General features: G+C 40.6%; 1 protein-coding gene across 4 annotated transcripts in view; it reads right to left on the bottom strand.

Moving 5' to 3' along the window:
* LOC109046927 (gamma-aminobutyric acid receptor subunit gamma-2-like) overlaps positions 1-22,392 on the bottom strand; it is a 64,827-nt gene that overhangs the window by 4,718 nt on the left and 37,717 nt on the right. For 2 of the 4 annotated variants that reach the window (XM_042747926.1, XM_042747927.1), the window contains exons 6-9: positions 20,412-20,549; positions 5,510-5,662; positions 2,772-2,977; positions 1,203-1,226 (exon numbers count right to left, since the gene is read on the bottom strand). In XM_042747926.1, the coding sequence (XP_042603860.1) occupies positions 1,203-1,226; positions 2,772-2,977; positions 5,510-5,662; positions 20,412-20,549 (521 nt within the window). The remainder of the gene's footprint in view (positions 1-1,202; positions 1,227-2,771; positions 2,978-5,509; positions 5,663-20,411; positions 20,550-22,392) is intronic. The other 2 variants (XM_042747928.1, XM_042747929.1) reach the window with 1 other exon arrangement.

Below are 22,392 nucleotides of genomic sequence, written 5' to 3'. Positions count from 1 at the left end.
ACCTCCATGTAAATATTTCCCATCAAAACCATGGGATCATTGGGACATATCCACATTTCTGGATTCACAATCATTTTGCCTAGCACTGGAAGAGTGCTTCAAATCCCTTTGAAAAACGAAGCATGACCAGCTGTTCACGCTGGCTTCTCTGGGTACACATTATGTAGCATTTAGGACAGAGCCACCTGAGGCTGTGCGGAAACGGGTCATGTGACTCGCTTCTCAAAGGGTTTCGCAGAAGCGTTTGGAAAGCACAAGAGCACAGATAGCCTGCCATGTGGAAAGAAACAAATACAGTGGAATTCACAGCTTTAACTGAATGAAATACGACAACCTTCAAAGAGAAAGTTCCTCTCCTGCCTTACATTATTAATCTACATTTATGATTTTATTTTTGTTTTGAACTGTGGTTCCCAACTGGTGGGCTGTGAGACAAAAATAGATTGCACATCTGAAAGGATCGCGGGGGGAAACAATAAGCACATTAATATGTAATATGAAAAAATCTCTCACTTAGAATAGCCTACTAGAAATTAATAATTAGAACAAGGTTAAGAACACATATTTATGTGCATACTCACATAAAGTGAGTATGTGAATTCGGCAAAATTTGAGATGTCATTTGTGTAGAAACTTGAATAATTTGTCACATTTTTAAAAATCAAGGTCCTGAAGCAAAACTAGTTGAGAACCACTGGTATAGTCTGGTATGTTAATTTCACATTGATCTAATTTCCTCTTTTCCGAATTCTTGAGAACTATCTTTTAATCCTTAATAGAAGCTAAACGTAGGCCTGTGCCCTCATGCACATTGACTTTTAAAAGATAACTACGGCTAAATCTGCCAAAGCCATCAGGCTCATGCTCTTTAATTGGGATTAAGCTAATCAGTGTGGTTGTCTATTTCAAGCTGTTAAGGCTCTGCCGACTATTTCTGTCAGGTTTAAAGCCTCAAACACGCAGAGGAGAAGGAAGGCGGCTGCTTTTTAATTAAAAGAATAAAGCAAATTTTTCAGCCATCGCTGTTGTTTTATTGCATTGAAGTAAAATAAGAGGTGAGTGTGCCCCACTGCTTTTAGGAGGTTCAGTGCTAAACTTACTAGATGTTAGTGCAGTGAATCTAAAGATCAGACACAAGAGCAGTGTGTTTGCGCAGAATGCAGAAACATGCATGATTAGTGAACTTTACATAAGCAATATACCTTTGAGGAAAAGAGCCGCAGGAGTTTGTCCACACAGGAAACAAAAAACATTAGAAATTGAAACAAACAAACAAATACAAACAAACCAACAATAACAACAACAACATAAAACGGGCATACAGTATAATGCAAAAAAGACTCTGAAAGTGGAAAGAGAACAAATTACTCCAACCTCACACATATACATAGACACAGAGTAAGGGTGTTCAAGGCAGCATATATTAACAGGTTCACTGCATATCGTAAAATACAGACAAGAAATGACTGCTCATTCCTAAGGAGAGCACATCTGCAAAGTGCATTAATTTCACATATGATCAAAAATGCAATCACATATAGTGTAAACTATTAGGCCTGTCAGAATTTAGAGCTTTTGGAAAATCAGGTCTCTAATCATATAAGGGCAAACAATCACTGCCAAAGAACAAAAGACCAACATAATCATCTAAGGAGGAGACTGGTACTCTTCAACTCTGCAGAGATCAAAACGCTTCTTCAGCAAAAGCTTCTTGGTGTTTTATTTGAAGAGTTTTATTTCAGAGCGTACCTTTGACTGGGAACCGAACTGTCGAATGTGGTTTGAAAATCATTACTCATTAATCTGCCTGACATTCTAAACCCCCAAATCAAATAAGACATTTCTGGCACCCCTTTAATCATCTGAAAGTGGAACGACCCATTTGCTGAGTTCAGCCCTCCTCACGCTACGGATATGAGCGCCCTGCTGAGATGAAAATCTAAGGCTGCACTTCAAACCTGCTGCTGAAATGATTCAGATTAAGGACATCACTGCTCAGTGACACTGTTTGACAGAGGTGGTCCACGATTGCAAATCTGACCACGTGTAGAAGAAGTTCAGAGAAAAAGGTTCTAGCATGCACACTTATCTTCCAAAACCTAGTGAGCTGTCTCACTGTGTACCGCCTACTCAGGCGTAATGGAAACCCATTAGTGACTGATTAGAAACGCTCTTCATAGACAACCAACGATCACACTTAGCTGCATCACAAATAGCTTTCCTCACATGAAGCACTCAAAGTGGATTCCTACAGAGTTAACAATAAAGCCTTAATTGCTAAGCTAACAACACAAAACTGTAGCACGCACACATAACTCACATGCCTGCTGGCCGCTTTCTGGATGCTTTTTGGCAGGTTTAGTTCACTACAAAACTAATTTTACGCATTTAGACAGACTATCTTTTTTTTTTACACTGAACTCAAAGTATTATCATTCTCATCCAGAAGTGATGCTACCTAAGCATTTCACCAAAGCGAGGTATCATCTTCACATTGGGAGCACTCTAAGCCTAGAAATGCTACCTAGGTAGCTTGCTAACTTGTGGAAGAGTGTTATTATTTGGAGTACTTTGAAGAACTCAACCTTGGATAGACTTTAAAGTTAGCAGCTAATCCGACCCTAAAAAAACCCTAAAAATTGCAGTTATCAAATAGGCTAATCTTAGAATTAGAAATAATAGTAGTAAATAGAAATACTAGTAGTTAATACACTTTATAATATTGTTGTATTGGTAGATGATAATGTGAATTGTTTAGGAAGTGTACTCACGGGATTTTTCCTCTTCTTGTCTTTGTTTTTGCTGGGCTTGCGGTTGCTCACAAAGTAGTGGAGCGTTCCGTACTCAATCAGAGCGGCGAAAACAAAGATGAAGCACACTGATACGAAGAGGTCCATAGCCGTGACGTACGACACTTTGGGTAAGGACTTCCTAGCAATGGTACTCAAAGTGGTCATGGTAAGCACAGTCGTGATTCCTGGGGAGCAAAGTAAATAATACTCAAATAAGAACAAGGAGATTTCAATGTCTGTTGCATATGGATTACTGAGGTTATATCTGTGATATGTATCTTTTACATAGAAAGTACATGTTCATAGTTTGGCTTTTATTTCCCACTGTACAAAGACAAGGCCAAAAGCAATAATCACTTAAGAGTCAGAATTGTGCCAAACCCAAAGCCTCAATATCTTCAGCTGAGGATGCCAAAACCTGCACTGGGCCAGAGAAAGCAGATCTTTCCTGAAAGGAATGAGGTTGCTCCAGAATTGACACTAAATCCGGACTCTTCAAAAGGCTTCTGGGTGGAGGCTCATTTGTGTAAAGGCATACAGTTTGGCTAGTCATGTGCTAGTGCATCCGAGCTCAGCAGTGCTCGAGGAGAAAGCCAAACGGGACACTGAGTCATCTTGAGTGAACAGATCCAAGTCAGATTTGCGGAATTCCTGTTGTTGTAGAATTTCTGGCTCACAATCTGAGGATGAAGCCTCCACTCCCTGGGCTTCAGACCTTCTCCTTCCCACAACTCCAAACTTGCTACAGCAGTGTTGAAACCTGGGATGAAAAAAGTTATTTGCCCTGGAGTTGTTGCCCCTTGCTGAGATGGACAATTCACTAACCAGACTCTACCAAACCCAACATCTGGCCTTCTTGAACTCCTCTGTGCCTGGAAAGAGGGCTGGCAGATGCCGTGGAACATGATGAGCCACAAAGGTAGGGCTGTAGACAAAGAGTCCAATGTTATCCAGGTACCATTCCCCAAAAATGGTCCACAGGATAAACCAGAGGCATTCGTGGTCTCATTCGAGAATACAACAGAGGCATGTGGGTGGCCGCATGCTCAGTGACAGGGGTGCCTCACCTGCTGGTGTCTGAAGTAGCATCTCAAAAGCTAACCATGAATAACTTCCTAGATTATGAACCTCAAGCAGGTCATCCTGTGTGGTCCACTACCTAAAACAAAAGCAGCAGTGTGTCCGTCGAACTGGGGAAAAACTGTCAGCCGTTCGGGATGATCCAGCAGGTCTGTGACACCAGCTGATCTGGAGGTCCAGCTTATTGCTGAGCTTCCAAAATATGTAGCCAAATGGGTCCAGTGCCACCACTCGACATGCACCTTTTCTCTTGGTTTACCTCTCCAGCCCTTCCCGTAATCCCTTTCTCTTCTCAATCTCTCCCTCTACCCAGGTTGTGCAGTAGCATGCCTCCCTGACTGTTGCAATTGGGGGTGAGGCCTGACAACTTCCAAGGCTTCCCTAGTTTCCAAAACCACCCACCCGGGGAGGCGCACTGGCTGGAACAGGGGCTTCCACCTCTCCTTTTCCAGCTACCCTCTCTCTTCACCAGACTATTGCCACCTTCCTGCCACTATGGCAGTGGGGAAGCCAGGATGGCTTGCCTGTAAGCTGGTGTGTGGTGGGCGATCTGGGAGCAGAGCATGTCAAGTGTATCACCTCAACCTCCTTAAACAATGCAAGGAGGTGGTTCTGATTGCACTGATGATGGCAGTGATTGCAGTGGATGATCTTGGGACAAAGGCGAATTCAAAGTTCAGTTCTTTCCAATGTGTCCACAATAGGATCATCTCTCACTCTCCTAGCTCACTTGCCAAACTGCAAGATGAATTTACAGATGTAGTCTCACCAGTTGTATTGATCTCATACGGCAGCAATTTAAAATGAACCCTGGATTGGTGGTGCATCTACTTATTGCCTCAGTCCAAACAAAAAACAGCCTTCACTACCCTCTTTTGATTACACCCATTTGTGATGCTTCTTTTCAGGATCTTCAGGGAACCGACACCCACCACCTTAGACAGAATACTTAGGCCAAACGCTGCATGTGCAGGACATCACCGTGTGGATCACCTGTTGGTATCTGGCACTACAACCCTTTCAGTTCAAGGTGGGCCACAAGATGGGGGCACAGATGGCATTAGCAGACCTCTCCAGGAATGAGGTGCTGCAGGCCGGACGGTTTACTGGCTTGAGTAGGGAGGTTGGTATGTGGCAGAAAGGGTGTGGTTGAGTGAGGCTGGCAACAGGAGAGCAAGCAGTCTGAACTGTGAGTGCTTCATTATGAGGCATCAGTAATGCAATACCTCAGTGGGCAGAGCTTGTGCCATCTGCCAATAAGTTAGTGTAGACTGGTGTGTAACTGCCCATCATTTTGCACATCTAGAAGACTCAAATTACATGTTAATTAAACAAACATTAGGAGTTTAGCGCCGATATTTATATTTTTATTTCAACATAGCAGATAATTTAGGATTCTCAATAATAAAACACTGAGGTCAGGAGTCACTGCAGGAAAGATAAACTGCTGAATAAGACAAATGGTGTTTATAGGTAAGACAAGATAAAAAATAAATGATGTTAATTATTGTTTTTTAAATTAACCTAATTTTTATTCTCAAGTCAATTTGTTTTAAGGATGTTTATATTAACTGTATATAAAAAGACAGATAAAATAGTTGTTTCATATCATGCAGAATGTAAACAGAGAGTCTTACCCAAAGACGTTCTGGCTGGCACTGCATCCTTGTTGATCCAGAATGAAACCCAGGACAGAACAACGATCAAGGTACAAGGGATATATGTCTGGATGGTGAAATAACCCATTCTTCTGCTTAAGTCAAAGAAGACGGTCAGAACCACATAATCTCCTGGGGAAAAAAAAATCACATTATAAACAAACGTACACACATGCTCTCTCCCTATTATTTCAGTTTTATTAAAACATCTGTCAAAACCATCCCAGCACAGCCTAGCACAGTCTGGAAATTCTATTAACCAACTTCATTCCATTAACCAAGGTGAACAACACTACTGAGTCACCATGTTTCCTTTAAATCAAAGGGATTTTAACATCACAAGAAACAAATTCAGTCAAGTGTGCCCAAATATTTGATTGGTAGGGAACCTTTGACTGAATGTGGAAAGACTGTCGGACACAGGGACTGCTGTTGCAGCAACTGACCTATCAGTAATGTAAGAGCCATAATTTAAAGAATTAAAATTAACATTAGTAGATATTATTAATATTAACATTAATATTAATATTAGTAGATATTATTTTAATATGTTTAGGTTTATATGTATATTAGTTAAACACAGATTTAGACTTGAAGGCTGCAGGTTCGATTATCAGTGCTGGCAGTACTGGGTACGTAATTCAGACACAATATCAAGAGCTCGTGAGAAGCACATATTCAAAGAAGCAGAAAAGGGTAATGGAAGTGTTTGTGGATGCTGTAATGTGAAGCTATCCAGCTACAGAAGCAAGGCTGAATGTGATAAAGAATCAGAAGGCAGACTCCATCTGTGCTAAACTCATCGAGAACTATACTGGCCTGAAACAGAAAACCTGCCCATTGCTAAAGACCTGCTCCTCAGAGGCCCAAGAACTGTGTTTCCCCATGCAATAATTCTTCATTAACAATTATTCGGTTATTTGTAATGTTAATTGTAAAAAAAATTGAAATTAGTTTCAATGTAGCCAGCTACTTTTTGATAGTAACTTGTAGTGTAGCTAGGTACTTTTTCAGAAGGGTAGCTTGAATGTAACTTAACTACTTTAATTCATGAGTAGCTTGTAGCAGGGTCAAGCTACAGTTTCAGAGTAGCTTCTCCAACACTGAGTAAAGCAGCACATCTCAATGTCGCCACAGCCAACACAGACATTGCAGCCCGATAAGAAGCATTCATTCGCCACAGAATTCCAGACACCGTTATGTCTGATAACGGGCCACAGTACTGTTGTACACTTTATAAAGTACAGGTTCACACACTTTACCAGTAGTCTAAGATACCACAAGAAAAAGTGAGGTGGAGTGTGCTGTGGCTACTGTAAAGGACTCTGGAAAGGGGGAGGGGAAAAACAACATCTTTCTCCCATCCGAACATCAAAGGATTTAGGAGTCAGAAAATCAAGCAAATGAAAAACAACATGGCAATACAATCTGCACGTCCCTCAACAACACTGCAGTCTGCGAAAAGCATGTGGCTTCTAAGAGAGGAATCACAAGGAGCAGTCATTTGTCAAGCAAAAACACCCAGCAAGAACACAATCCCAGACACACTGACATGGGCAGAGAACCCTATGTGACAAGTTCAGCAACGAGAATAAAAGCCATGCCTTCTTTCTTTGCGTGAACATCTGGGCGGCGTTATGCAAATCTTCCCACATACTGACGTAGTGATGTGGGGGCGTGTTAGAGCGAGTCGTTTCAGGGGGGCGTGGATGAGTGTTAATTTTTATAAAGAATATCTCTTTGGGTTTGAGACTTTACTCTTTGCAACTTCACAGATCTTCTTTATTCACCAAGAGCTTGTAACGCTCCAAAGAGAGAGGAAGATTTGAAATCGCATCATATGACCCCTTTAATAAGTGTTACATGTTACATATACTTAGTATTATAATAACAATAAATGATGCATAATTACATACAAGTCACCCAAAGCCAAACCCTATTCCCAACTCTAACCATATAGTAAGTACATGTAGTTAATTAATATTACTCAGTATAATTACACTGTAACAAGGACACCTTAAAATAAAGTGTTACCGTATCTTGCATGTTACTGGACAGACCTAATTTATTTATTGTAACATATCTTCATGTGTTCTATAGTAAAAGGCTATACTGTGCACACCATATCTGTCTAGCTAATAGTAATAGTCATGGCACAGGCTTTGTTTGTTGCTTTAACTTATTGACTGCAGTATCTCTGCAGATTTTCTGTTTTTGAAAATAATCTTACCTAGTGCACCTTTAAAGACCTCCCTTTTTAGAAAGTTAATGATGAGAGTGAGGTAAGCTATTTGTGCTTTTCTGACAACACTTCCTTCCTTATTTCTCGCTTACTGATGGTATCATTAGGGTACCTACACCTGCAGTGTTTCATAAATACTCTTTCTACTGACAGGGCACTTTTCTGATGGACTACTCCCAAATTATGCTTACCGTGGTCCACCATTTCAATTTGTATTCATTACGACCTGCATTAGATGAAGCCCCCTAAGCAACAGTCTTTCTTTTTTTCTGCTGGCAAATTGCTGTAAAAACACCCTAATTTAGCATACTCAGCAAAGTCAAAGTCAAGGACCATTACTGTCTGTGTTTACTAATAAGGCATCTCCCTAATGGCTCCCATGACCTGCTGTCAAAAACATTGGCTGAAAGTGTTTGATGGGTTTTGCAAAACTCATTAGAGGAGACATTCATCTTGGGGGAACATACTGATAACACTCAATCCCATTAACCAATGGCTTAACAAAGTATTGGCGATGAAAGAAGGATAGCCGGATAGCTGTCAAACGGACTTTCTATAGCCAAAACTATAATTGCTGTATGTAATTTTATGATAAAAGCTTTATTGATTATAACAAGTGACAGTAAAAAAACAACAACAACACAACACTGCGTAAACAAACACACATGTACAAATAGAATCACCTCTCACCATTTTCAGAGTTTCCTCTTTTTTAGACCAGTGGTTCTATACAGTAACCAAAAACAATTTTTTTTTTGGAGTTTTGTTATGGGTTGTGGACCAGAGGAAAAAAAAATGCTACATGCAATTGATATAGTGTAACTGGAAATCAGAATAATTATTCATGACCATCAGCAAGTGCATTTTCTGTATCGTCTATACTGCAGTAAATTGCAAAGTAATCAAGGAGGGTAATATATGAATTAAGGAGTTTTGAAATGTGATGAATTTTGTAGCCCTTACGCATAACTGATCACTGATGTCAAAGCTGCAGAGGCGGAATGTATTTTTGAACTAAAAATTATTTCTTCCTGTTGCTGTTTTTTTTCCAAATGAAATCTAGAAGAAGGTACAGGGAAGTGTATCTCTCTCAGATGCTGTGAATGTTTGACTGAAGTAGCTGCGTCATCTCCACTGCATTTATCTCATTCTCAGCTCACGGACTTCAAAGCAGCCCAGTGCTTAGATTGTCCCTAATGAGAGCACAGCGCAGCACCTCAAAGGCTGAATCTGCCAGGAGATCTCATCTGACAGTCTGTTTGCCTGTAATGGAACAAATGGTGCACGAAAAAAAAAAAAAAAAAAAAAAAAAAAAAGATGATATGAGATGTCTGTTTGCCTTTTATCTCTGCACAGTGGGAACATTCCCAGGCTTCTCTTTGAGGGCAGCGTTTTTTATATCTCTCTTTTCCTTCTGTCTCTTTCATGCATTGTTGAGACCTATATGCAAATCACAAGCAACCATGAACAGAAAGAAAGCTTGCCAAAAGACGGTTAAAATAGCTTCAGCACAGGCCAGGGACCTCTATGTACAAATGTTACTTATGCACAAAATGGTCAATAAAAATGTATGCAATTTTGCATTTAGATATTTTTATTCAAAAATTATTTTAGCAATGTAATAGCACAAATGAGATTTGCAGTCCATATCTCATATTTCCTTAACATCTTGTAAGGTTCCCAACTCTATTTCTGGAGCCCCCTGACATTGCATATTTTGTAAGTCTCCCTAATCAAAGGCATGTGAATTGTTTTAATCCTTGTCCCTTGAATTTGGAAAAGAACATAATAATGATTAAGCATTTCTGTTAAATTGCTTGCATTTTAAAGGCCTTTTTAATAGGAATTTGGTTGACCTTCAAATGTGGAAAAACCTTATTTTTCCTCGGCTTTACGTCTAAGCTCCATGACAGTTCCATAACTAGCTCTGTCAAGCTGTGTTGCAAACCCATCCAGACACCAAAGATCCTTTTTATTCTCCCCTTTTTAACTGGTTTAAAAGAGGCTTATCTTCACAGAACAATCAGGGCGCTGATGAACAAACTAATCCTGGATGTGCTGGGGGAGAGAAAAATAATAATAATGTGCATTTCAAACAGACGTGATCTAATTAGTGAAAAGCAAAATTGCTGCAGCTTTAGTCAGTGATAAACTACAGGCTCTCGTCTTATTCACAGAATATGTTACAGAAGCTGGGATACTGTGAAATGTTCTGTGAATCTTATATAGCTGTTTATATGCTAGAAAAAGAAAAGAAAATTCTGTATTTTATGCACCTTCATGTCGTTCGAAACCTGTATGCTGTTGTTTTCTTTTACAGAAATATTTTCTTGGACAGTATTTATTTGTCTGTCAATTTAAGCTGTTATTAACCAACAATCTCCTCCTCCACTGAAAAAAAGAGGGATAAAGTTTAGATTTATTTGGCACAAAGCAGTCAGTGTCTGTAGTGTTTCTTCAATAATCTATTACAGAATAAAAAATCTCACAGTTAGAAGGTGTGGATGACGTCAGATGAGACGCACTGCTGATTGAACTGAGAGAAGCAGAGATGCAGGCATTGTCGCAGTGATTATCTTATTGCATAAGAAAGCGAGCAAAAGGCAGGGGTTTAGACACAAATAAAAGCATTGGATTCTCACTCTGTCAAACAAAAAGTTGCATGGTTTTAAAAACAAGAATCTAAATCAACTAATTCATGGGGTGGGGGTGGGGGGTAATGAATAGAAATCTGTGATTTAGGTTTATTTTGGTTGTTAATGTCACCAAGTTTTTTAATTGCATAAATGTATACTGATGAGCTCAGTAACACCAACAGGCCAGTCTTATTATCAAAGTCCAGAGAAGACTTCATGAAAGTAAAAAAAGAGGGTTTACTACAAGGTGCAAAGCAGTGCTAAGCATCAGGAACAGGAAGGCCAGTATGAATCATTTATTATGCATTATGTTGTGAGCTGGTAGATAATAATAATATTGATGCACTGCTCGAATGCACTTCGGATAAAAGCATCTGCCAGATCAATGAATGTAAATAATCCATCTTTGAGAGCAGAAGTGATAAAGGTAGGTAATAGGTGCATTACCCCTTATGCTTAAATGCTTTAAAATGTTTTCCTACACTCCAAAACTCCATAACAACAAAGCAAAAAAAACTAAACAAAAAAAAAAAAACAAGTCACTGACACTACTGTGAGGGAGCGAGGAACGAGGAGTTGAATTCAAACACTGAGACTTTAATAATCTTTGCGGAACCAGGAAATCACACATAACGGGAAAGACGACATTCAAAAGCGGAAAAAGAAAATAAGAACATGAAACACTTTAAATACACATGACTAGACGATGGGATGATGAGACACACATGGAACTAATGAAACATAATTAAACATGAGGGAAAACTGGGTCATGGAACACGTGTGGAGCAAAACACAAGACAGCATAACTTTAAAATTTAATCAAATGAAAAACCTGAAATGTCACTTTGACATTCAGTATTCAGACTTTTTGCTATGGGTCATCCAGGGTTAGATTCCAAGGGAACATGCATGCTAATAAAATATGTATACTTATTACTTTGAATGCACTGCATGTTAGTTTGGATAAAGGTGTCTTTTAAGTGTAGAAAAAGCATCTCCAACTCACTGTAATACTCTGCGCTTGAGTAAAAGGGTATAACACTTTTCAACCATTCCACCAGACATAAATCATAAGTCCTTTTAAATAAAGTAACAGGGATGCATGCTTGTGAGACTTCAACTCACTGTTGCACTAAGTAGGCTGATTACATAAGAGGGGAGAATAGTGTCATGGCTTGCATATTCGTTCATTCGTCTGTCTTTATAAGTATACCCATAATTTTCACACTAAAACAATTATTTATGCAGTCTTAAGTATAGGTTGCAGTTATTTTAAGTGAATGCTCAAGGGCAGCCTAATTACCTGTAGGTACAGTTTAGTTCCCTGAGAAGGAAACGAGGCGCTGCATCCCCTTGGCATACTTCTGGCATGCCTGTGAGTGACTTACTTAAGCCAATGAGAAGCTGACAATGTTTTGATGATGATACTGCTAGAGAGCCAAAAGTGATTTAATTATTTTCAGTTATAGGTATTTGGATTAAATAACTTTTTTGAGTTACTGGCAGAATCAGTCTCAGCGATCCAGCCAACACTTGTCCAACAAATGTTTAGTAATAATGTCTATAGACTATAGTAGGATATATTACTCTCTTTGCCATAGATAATAATATTCTAATATTGACCAACATTATCTAAGAGCATGCAGCAACAATCGGCATTATTAGGGAAATTTAAGCAAATCAAAGTTAAGGAGAATAAAGAATAAAATCATGCAGTTTTGCCAAAATCTGCAATTCAGCAGATCAACAGCCTGAATGAATCATCACTGTCTTAATTTTAACACATCTTGTGAAAAGAGGTGAGTAATTCTTAATGCATCAAATAATAAGACTAAGCTTGATACTTGCGTGTCTCGACCATCTGAAAGAGAGAGTCCTGTGTCAGTTTGTTGAGGCTCCAGTTGATGTTTGATGAGAGAGAGGGAGAACTGGTTTGATGCAGAAGATCTTTGATAAACGAAAAACTGCAGCCTTGAGAAGCTTAAAGGTTTGTGAGGCATCATCATCATCTTCATGTCAGAAATTCTAATTCTTCCTTTTGTGTTCTTAAGAGAGTGATCTGCGGTGACTGCAGATCTAAACGAGATGAGATAAAAGCATGTATATCTTTTTGAAACTCTGAAAAGGCTAAAAAGCACTTAACCTTTGCTAAGAGTTTTAACTGCAAAAAACTAGAGTTTACCACTGCATTTATCTGCTCATCATATTTCAAAGTAGAATCAAATGCATCCCTTTTTTGTTTTTACTTAGGATTTAACATGGCCAAGATACCCAACATTTGATTTATGCTACCTGCTGTAGCTACAGGCCAAAACACTATTGCTTTATTCTTAATCTCATTAAAATTGAAGGTTTAAGGGCATCCCAGCTTTCATATCCTACAGACACAGGGAGGTAAGAGCTGAGATATTTGATGTTGCTTTGCCTAAAAGACAGAAATTTGAGTGTAGTCAGAATAGCAATGAAACAGTACTCTGTGCTTGTTAAAATCAGTATAAAAGAGAATAAAATAGGGGCAAGAATAGAGCCTTGAGGGACCCCACAGGTCAAAACTGATTTTGTGAGGGGAAAAAAATGGACAGAGAATTAGAAACTGGCCTAAAATTACATTTGAGACTTTTCAACACAGGTCTAACATTCATGTAAGTAAATTATTTAGGGATGGTTCTTTCAACAGGCTTGTTTATGGAAGATGGAATACATGACCCAATGTCATCAAGAGTCTGAGTGAAAAGGCTTACTAGAACAAAATTTAGAAGTAGTGGGTTTTAAAACTGTCAGAAAACCAGGGAGCACTCATCACCTGTGCAATGGCATTTCAACAGTGAAGGGGGGTGGGGTAAAAGGAAATATGAACAAATGAAAATACAGACGAATTCTCAATGAAAACTCAGTCCAAAGTGCTCAGGACCTCTGACTGTGCCAGAGGTTCATCTTCCAACAGGACAAGTATCCTAAGCAAGCCAAGACAATGCAAAAGTGTTTTAGGGATGACTGTGAATATTGAGTGGCCCAGCCATAGCCCGGATTTGAGAAAATCTGTTGAAACCTGAAAATGTCTGTCCACTGGCAACCTGACACAGCTTGAAAGGATATGCAGAGAAAAATGGCAGAAAATCCCCAGATGATTAAAGCTTGTGGAATCATATCCAAAAAGACTTGAGGCTCTAATCACCGCTAGAGCTGAGTTACAGGTCAGAATACAATCAAGTTATTTCAGCCTGGTTTCAGAGGGGTTTTGAACACTTTTTTATCTGGTCAGGCTGGGAGATTGCAGTTTAAGCTTAATTCAGTGACTGATTTTTCTTAGGCACAACACTCTTTTTAAAACGGATGAATGACCAAACTACTGAAAAAATGTCAACTTAATTGCAGACATGTTCACAAGTCCCTAAGGTCAAAGTCCAATCCAATGTAAGTTTTTATTAATATTAGTAGTAGTATACAATAATATATTATACTGCAATTTAAAATAAATGTTAATAAAAAAGTAATCTTTTATAAATCATATATTATACAGTTTTACAATAGGAAAACTACATTTTTTTTGTCATAATTTCTTCACTTGCTGATACTTTTTTTCATGCAGAAACGTGCAGTTTCAGTAAAACAGGTTTACAAATGAGTCTAATCACAAATCTGGTTAAATACTGTAATAAACCATCTACAATAATTTTGGAATTAACGCAAATGTGAAAATAATGCGTAACTGTTGGTGTTGTGTGCAGCTGAAGCCTTTCGCGATGTGGTAAGGACACAAAGCCATATCACACTTTTGATTTTAGTTTGTTTGACAGATGCTTCAAATACAGTTTATGTTATTAAGAGAAGTGTAAAAACATCTTCTGTTCTTTATGAAACTTTGGCGGCCGCCAGAGAAGGTGATAAATGGGAAACACTGGATTGCATTTCAACTTCAAATGACATCGTGTTGCAAGCGGCTATCTCCCCGTGTGCCTCAGCACTAAAAGAGCATTTCCTAAAGAGCGAATTTCCTCTAAAAGAGCTCCACGGGTGCATCTTTATGAAGACGATGGATTGCCCTTCTGGGTGCGGTCATTATCTGGCACTGGGTGATGGTCACGATCACTGCCTCACTTGTCTGGGCTTAAAGCATGCTGAAGTGGCCTTCATGGATGTGTCATGTTCCCGCTGAGGGAAGATGACCATCTCGGAGCTGATCCCCCCGACCAGATGTCGATCTCAGCATCGGAGTGAGAGATGTCGAATAAAGATTCGGCCATGCTGCCGCCCTCCGGGATGGTGGCAAAGCCTGAAACGGATCCTGAAATGGCAGCTATGCTTTCCCGGGCCATCGAGAGGGTAGGTCTCGAGTGGAAACTTCCATCGCGTCCCGATCCCTTGAAGCTGGATGATTGGTTTCTCGGGGTGGCGCACGCTGGTTCTCAGTGGTTCAGAACTTGCCCCAGTGGCTCCTCCTCCCTCACTACCCTCGATGCTTCAAGGTTCTGTGCTGGGCCCTTTGTTGTTTAACTTGTATATGCTTCCCCTTGGACAGATTATTAATAGTTTTAAAATAATATCTTATCATTTATATGCAGATGACATTCAGTTACTTATCTCGTTTAGGCCTGATAGTCTAGATAAACTGTCAGTTCTACAGGAGTGTTTAGTCTCCATTAATAAATGGATGGCAAACAATTTTTTGCAACTTAATAAGGATAAAACTGAAATGATGATCTTTGCTCCTGATAATATTATACCTAGGATTAAGGAGGTTTTGGGGGTTTCAGCCACTTCAGATTGTAGTGAAATAAGAAATCTAGGTGTCTTTCTGGATAGAGCCATATGTTTTAACAGTCATATAAAGTCTGTAGTTCGCTCATGTTTTTTCCATCTTAGGAACATTGCTCAGATTAGATCGGTGGTCTCAAGAAAAGAGATGGAGATGCTTGTTCATGCCTTCATCTCGTCACGTTTTGGACTATTGCAATGTTCTGTATACTTGTTTGAATAAGTCTTCTATGGAGCGACTACAAGTTGTACAAAATGCAGCTGCAAGGCTGTTGACTGGTACCAGTAAGTGGTCTCATATAAGACCAGTTCTAAAGGACCTTCATTGGCTCCCAGTTGAATTCAGAGTGCAGTTTAAAATTTTAGTTATCACTTATAGAGCCTTGCATGGTCAGGCACCTCTCTATATTCAGGATCTTTTACATAAACATTCACCGGGTCGGCTCTTACGGTCTTCTGGTCTGGACCTTTTAATTGTCCCTAGAACATATCTTAAGACTAAAGGTGATCGTGCTTTTTGTACTGTGGCACCGAGGCTTTGGAACTCACTTCCATTAGCACTGAGAACTATGGGTTCGGTCAATTCTTTTAAAAAACACCTGAAGATGCATCTTTTTGAACTCGCTTTTATTTAACAGCAGTGGTTTATTTGTCTTTTCATGTTTGTGAAGAGTGTTTCTGTGTGTTTGTGTTATTGGTAGATTTATTGTATGCATGTTTGATCCTTTTTATTAACAGATTGTAAAGCACTTTGTGACTTCTTGTCTGTGAAAGGTGCTAAATATATAAATTTTTTTTACTTACTTACTTGGCGTGCCTGTAGTCGTTTGTTTTGTCTAGATATGTATTGAGTGTGCGGCCTGTGGGGAAGCTGCTTCCACCTTACACGCTATGGCGTTACTGCAGGTGCACCAGGCCAAGGCACTGAAGGACCTTCACGAGGGTTGTCATGATCCGGAAGTTCAGAAAGAACACCGAAACGCCACTTACCTTGCGCTCCGTGCGACGAAGGGCCTTCAGGTCAACTGGGAAAAGAGCAAACTCTCCCCGACACAGAGGATCTCTTTTCTCAGTATGGAGTTGGATTCGGTCGAACAGACAGCACGCTTCTATTCGTATATGTTCAAGGGCAGGGGTGCGGTTGAAATGTTTTCTTTTGTTGATGGTGCTTGTGGTTGTGGTGGCGGCAGTTGCACTTATAGTGCTGTTACTTTTGAGTATGATTCAGCACTGGCTTTATGGCCGAGTCCCGAGGTGGGCGTGGAAGTGCGGCACTCACCGGGTCCAAGTTACACCGGCTTTTTGCCAAACCCTCACCCCGTGGTCAGATCATGCATCCCTCCGGGCAGGGGTGCTGTGGTTTACATGGATGCTTCCACCACCGGCTGGGGGGCCACGTACAATGGGCATGTAGTCTCAGGGGTTTAGACGGGCCCGCAGCTGCAGTGGCAGTGGCACATCAATTGCCTAGAGTTGTTAGCAGTGCGCCTTGCCTTGAACCATCTCAAAGGTCACTTATGAGGCAAGCACATGCTGGTCCGAACAAACAACACAGCAACCGTTGCATACATCAACCGACAGGGTGGTCTGCACTCCTGTTGCATGTTGCAACTCACCCGCCACCTCCTCCTGTGGAGTCCTGAGGTAACTTCGTGCTGTTCACATTCCGGGCCTGCTCAACCGTACAGCTGACAAGCTGTCTCGAGCAATGCTCCCGGAAGAATGGCGACTCCATCCCCGGTCCAGCTAATTTGGAGTCATTTCGGAGCCACTCAGGTAGACCTGTTTTCTTCTCCAGAGACCTCACTGCCAGTTTTTCTACTCCCTGACCTAGGGAACTCTCAGCAAGGATGCACTGGCGCACAGCTGGCCATGGGACCTGTGCAAATATGCGTTCCCCCAGTGAGCCTTCTTGCACAGAAACTGTGTAAAGTCCAGGAGGACGAGGAGCAAGTCTTGCTAGTGGTGCTATATTGGCCCACTTGGACCTGGTTCCCCGAACTATTGCTCTTCGCAACAGCCCCTCCTTGGCCGATTCCTCTGAGGAAGGATCTACTGACTACTGACCTTTGGATACTCCATGTCTGGTCCCTGGAAAGAACACGGAGGTTCTAGGTGACCTACCCCAGGAGGTAGTGAACACCATCACTTCGGCAAGAACACCGTCTATGAGACACGCTTACGCCTTGAAGTGGAACCTGTTCATCGAGTGGTGTTCTTCTCACTGAGAACACCCCCGAAGATGCCCGATTGCAGTCGTGCTTTCCTTTCTGCAGCAAGGGCAGGAGCGAAGGCTGTCTCCCTCCACCCTCAAAGTCCAGGTTGCTCCTGTTGCTGCGCACCATGACCCTGTGAATGGGTAGTCTTTAAGTAAGCATGACCTCGTCACCAGGTTCCTTAGAGGGGCCAGGAGGTTAAATCCTTCCTGGCTCCCCTTGATACCCTCTTGGGACCTGACTCAGGTGCTAAAATCTAGTAGTGAACTTGCAAGCGCTGCCCCTGGAGGAGGCATACCCAGTCCTGGCTTTGCTCTGTCCCGTCTGAGCATTAAGATGCTACATAGAATGGACACAAAGCTTCAGGACCTCAGACCAGCTCTTTGTCTGTTACGGAGTCCGGCAGAAGGGGAATGCCGTCTCTAAGCAGAGGATGACTCACTGGATTGCGGATGCCATAACCCTGGCTTATCAGGCACAGGTTGTGCCCTGCCCGTTCAGGTTGCGAGCTCATTCAACTAGAAGTGTTGCATTCTCCTGGGCACTGGCTCGTGGCACCTCGCTGACAGATATTTGTAGAGCTGTGGGCTGGGCGAATCCTAATACGTTCGCTAGATTCTATAGCCTTCGTGTAGAGCCGGTATCCTCCTGTGTTCTCACCTCAAACGGGTAGTGGCACCGAGAGGCCCCGGTTCATGTCAGCTTGCTAAAACTGCTCCAGAGTTTCCATACTGTAGACCCTGTTGAGTTCCTCCATCACCCAAGGCAGCTGGACGTGGTGGAATGTCCGGCACCAGGCCTTCATGATGAATCCGTGAGAAGCGTGGAAGGCTGGGTTCCATATTGAGACCTAAGCGGTACTCGTATGGGTATAGTCCACGGTATAGCCTTAGAGCCCATGTTTCCCTGGCAGACTTCTGCCTTCCCAAGAGGGTTTTAATCACCTCATGTTTCTCCATATACACCTAAATGGATGCTATATGTGTATTTGCTTCCAAAAACTCCTTCGGGAAGGATGGGGCTTCCACAGCATCCCTGTTCCAAGCGGAACAGGAACGTTTTCCCAGTGTTATCCAATCTCGCCCAGTGAGGTAGTGCTTTGACAATGGAGAGTGGAACTACTTGTTCCGAGCCCCGGCCTACACCAAAAACCTGGTATGCATTGCACCTGCTGCCTTCTTATACTCACACTGTGATCAGCGGCAGCTGGATGCAATAATTGCATGCCAATGTGCATTGGCTCGTTTAGTTTACACTCAAAGTAGATTGGTCTATCGAAGCGATATCCCAATTTGTTGGTGACCGACATGACGTCCCCCTTCAGGGAATGAGGGTTACCATACGTAACCGAGAAAACGATTTTTCCCAGCTGATGAAAGATAAAAACATTGACAGCCAATCAGAATCAATCCTGCTATAACAAGCTCGAGAATTTAAAGCGACAAATGAGCATGCACTTAGAATAAACAGAAGATATCGTCCGCTGGTGTGGATGCTAATATCGTTATCTTTATAGTTATTGTTCTTGGTGTGGACAGGGCTTAACTCAAGTCTCAAGTCAATTTTTAAGTGTAGACTTAAGTGTGACTTGAGTCCAAGTCACAGTTTCCATCTTTGCTTAATAGTGTGGCTTCTTTCAGACACCAGCTATTGTTGTCTTTATGTTGTAGCCTGACGAAAGGAAACTAATGTAGAAAATATTAGTCTGTATGGTGGTAAAAGGGCATTTCATATCTTCTGTAAATCTGAACCAATCAAGACAGCTGGGAGCCTAAAAATGTTTTATACTCATGCCCTCAAAAAGAGGCATGTTCATTCACCACCACTGCCTCCAGATTAGCACCGCCAGAGTCTCATCTGCAAACCGTGGGTGTCTGTAAACGGAGAAAGAAGTTGATGTGTCCCAGGGCATTCACGACTCGAGCCAAATCACACAGACTGATGCACACAGACAACAGCGCGACTGCATGCCACAGCATCAGGTCACTCCGAGAATAGCTCTAATCCGAAAAAGGAAGCCTGTATCTACACTTACACCTTTCTCAATCTTTTTAGAGCGATTCCCATGATGCAAGAGAATGGCTGCTGACTCCTTCCACGAGCCAATCACCGCTCTCTCCTGTTATTTTTGTCATAGTCTCTTTCTCACTCATTATTCATTATCTCACACCACCCTGCAATGATTTTGGTACATCTTAAGCTAAATGCTGGTAAATGAGATCACATTTGCTGTCGTACGATGTGGCTGTTTCACCACAGCTGTGATTCAGCCATAGGCCAATGCACTGATCTCCATGAAGTGAAGAATTAGATATACCCCAAATTAAGTATATCTCATGTTTAACCACTACAGAGACATCTGAGCCAGCGGCAAATGTCAGAAGGACTTGCTGAGATAAGGCTGTTCTCGGTGAATCGTTCGGTGAACACTTTGTCCTCACAACTCTGAAAACACTGGAGCAAATTTTCAAATGGGTGCTATATTTATAAATGTACCTCAGATTTCAGTGTACATTGTAACGATATTCATTCTTGCCCAGAGCTCTTAAAATGACATTTTGTGACAACAACACTAGTATTTAAAAAAATAAAGTGGGGTTTGCCATTGCTGCTCACTGTGAGAAATGCTGAAACCCAGGTACCAATTGGTAAAACACTTGTTTAAAAACTCTGGACATCACTATCCTAGATATACATATGCCAAGATACTAGATTTGTAAGCTATTTGATCAGATGACCAGGTGTACATAGCATAGTTTATTATAAAAGATCAGTTTGCGACAGCTATTGGCCAAATAGAAAAATCTATTATACTGTAAATATATGCTTGTCAAGACATACTTTAACATATTATGTATTTTAACTCCCCATTACTGTTGCTTCAATGACAAATGGTATTAAATAAAAAAAAATAAAAAATATGGGTCCTTCTGTTCAATTAAACTTGTTTACGCAAACAAGTTTGCAACCAATTTAAAAAAAAACAAAAAACATGCGAGTATTTAAGATGTAATACAAATCTGAAACTGTACCTGACACAGTCCTGACAACCTCTGTGGTGTTTCTCAGGCCAACAAAGGAGAACTGGTAAAGACGCCAAGAGCGGATGTCTCCAACCTCCACCGAGCTGCGCTTCCATTTGTATACAATCTCCTCCTTGGGGTAGCCATCTGCACAAACAAAGATATGGAGTTGGTCCAAATAAAACAACAAATAGCTGCACAGTGGCTATTGGAAAGTAGCAATAAAAAAAGTTGCTTTGGATAAAATGTGTAAGTGCATAAATGTATATGTAAATGTCATTCAGCGAAGACAATAAATTATCAATAATAATAAAAAAAAAAAGATGTGGATGTTTTCATTCAGCTTTCTTTTTTTATAATCTATATTGAAATCTACAAAAAATACCAAAGATAAATGAGAAAAAAAATAATTTATTCAAAGCCTAATATCAATAAACAATTACATGGTTTTTCCATCGATTGTATAAACTTTTGTAAATTGAGATTATGAAATATTTGATGAATCTTCTATGTGAATTATGCAAATAAGATGAAGAGTATCAGTGAACAGCAACATCCAGGGGAACTCTGAAGTGGATTCATGTCTGGGCTTTGCTGGTCCATTGTGGGATTATTCTTTTTTTTTTCATACCTTGATCACTTTGCTTTAGGCCATAGTTATTCTATAAAACAACTTGGCTCTATTTGCCTGTTTCTATGTCAAAACGATTTTGAATATAACACTATCATTATGCTTCACAGTAGTAAACATATTGTATATACATCAGAAACAGCCTTACGTTTTCAGTACACCAAGGGATAGTTCACCCAAAAATGAAAATTTGCTATTAATTTAGTAACTTTTTGACCATCCAAGATGTCATTGATTTTTTTTTTCTTCAGTAAAACAGTAAAGAAGAATTTTAGCTGAAACCATGTTCCTTGGTGATTTATAAAATGCAACTCAATGGCTATTACCACTTTAACACAAAATGAATCCCCATGGCTCTTGTTGATATATTGAGGTCTTATGAAATGGAACATTATTTACAACATTATTACCTGTAATTCAGAGCCTCAGCCAAACGGGGAAAATCAATTCTTTTCTATGAACTGATTCTTTTGGACAGTTCATTTCAACTAACCAGTTCAAATAACTGATTCGTTTACATAATCACGCAATGATGAAACATACACAATTTTATTTTTTTAAAGCACTCAATAATGTGAAATCTTATATAAACACTTTATATAAAGCATATAAAGTGAATAAACTAGTCTTCATCATCTCATCTTTTTACACAAACCATGAGAAACCATAAAAATGTTAATTTGTCGTCTTCATTCATGTGTTGGGTTCACACATGCGCATATCAGCGGCTCATTGGTCCTCGGTCCAAGTTGAACTGTTTCCTCAGTTCAGAGACTGTTGGAGAAACTCAGTTCTTTCATCAGATATGCCAGTATTTTGATTCATTTCCAGTCTGAGTGACTGTCAGGTGTCTGAATGTGAGTTTTGATTGAGCTGCAAACCGAACGTATGATTTTCGCTTTATCTCTTTTGCACTCAAAAGCGTGGAGCTGAACTGGAAGCTTGTAATTTCTTTTAGCTTTTATATATTTTGTTCAACTGCTGCATCAAACTTTGATGAAATCAGGAAGCATGGCCTTCACTCGCTATGGGCTACAAAACATTTGGCTCGTGTGTTTGGTTGCTCAGTTACTGATACTACTCTGTCACTGCTGCGTTTCGTATGACAACAATTCAACTGTGCAACAACACCCTCAGAGCTAAGGACCTGTGCTTTAGTTTACACAAACAAACTGCTCTAACAAGATGCCCCCATGGTGCATTCTGGACCCCTTATATTGAGTAAGGCTGTACATTTCCCATTTTGTGACAGGCTAAATTGAAGAACTGTGTCAGACCTCTGAAGCACATCTGCCTGTTTTAACGATGTCCTCGGAGCACAGGAGTCTCTCAGCTCATGGCAGGAAATGCCTTCCCTGT

This window comes from Cyprinus carpio, chromosome B21 (genome assembly GCF_018340385.1).
Source record: "Cyprinus carpio isolate SPL01 chromosome B21, ASM1834038v1, whole genome shotgun sequence".
Classification (NCBI taxonomy): domain Eukaryota; kingdom Metazoa; phylum Chordata; class Actinopteri; order Cypriniformes; family Cyprinidae; genus Cyprinus; species Cyprinus carpio.
Note: the sequence above shows the minus strand (reverse complement) of the source record. Positions and strands in the feature narration are given on the sequence as shown.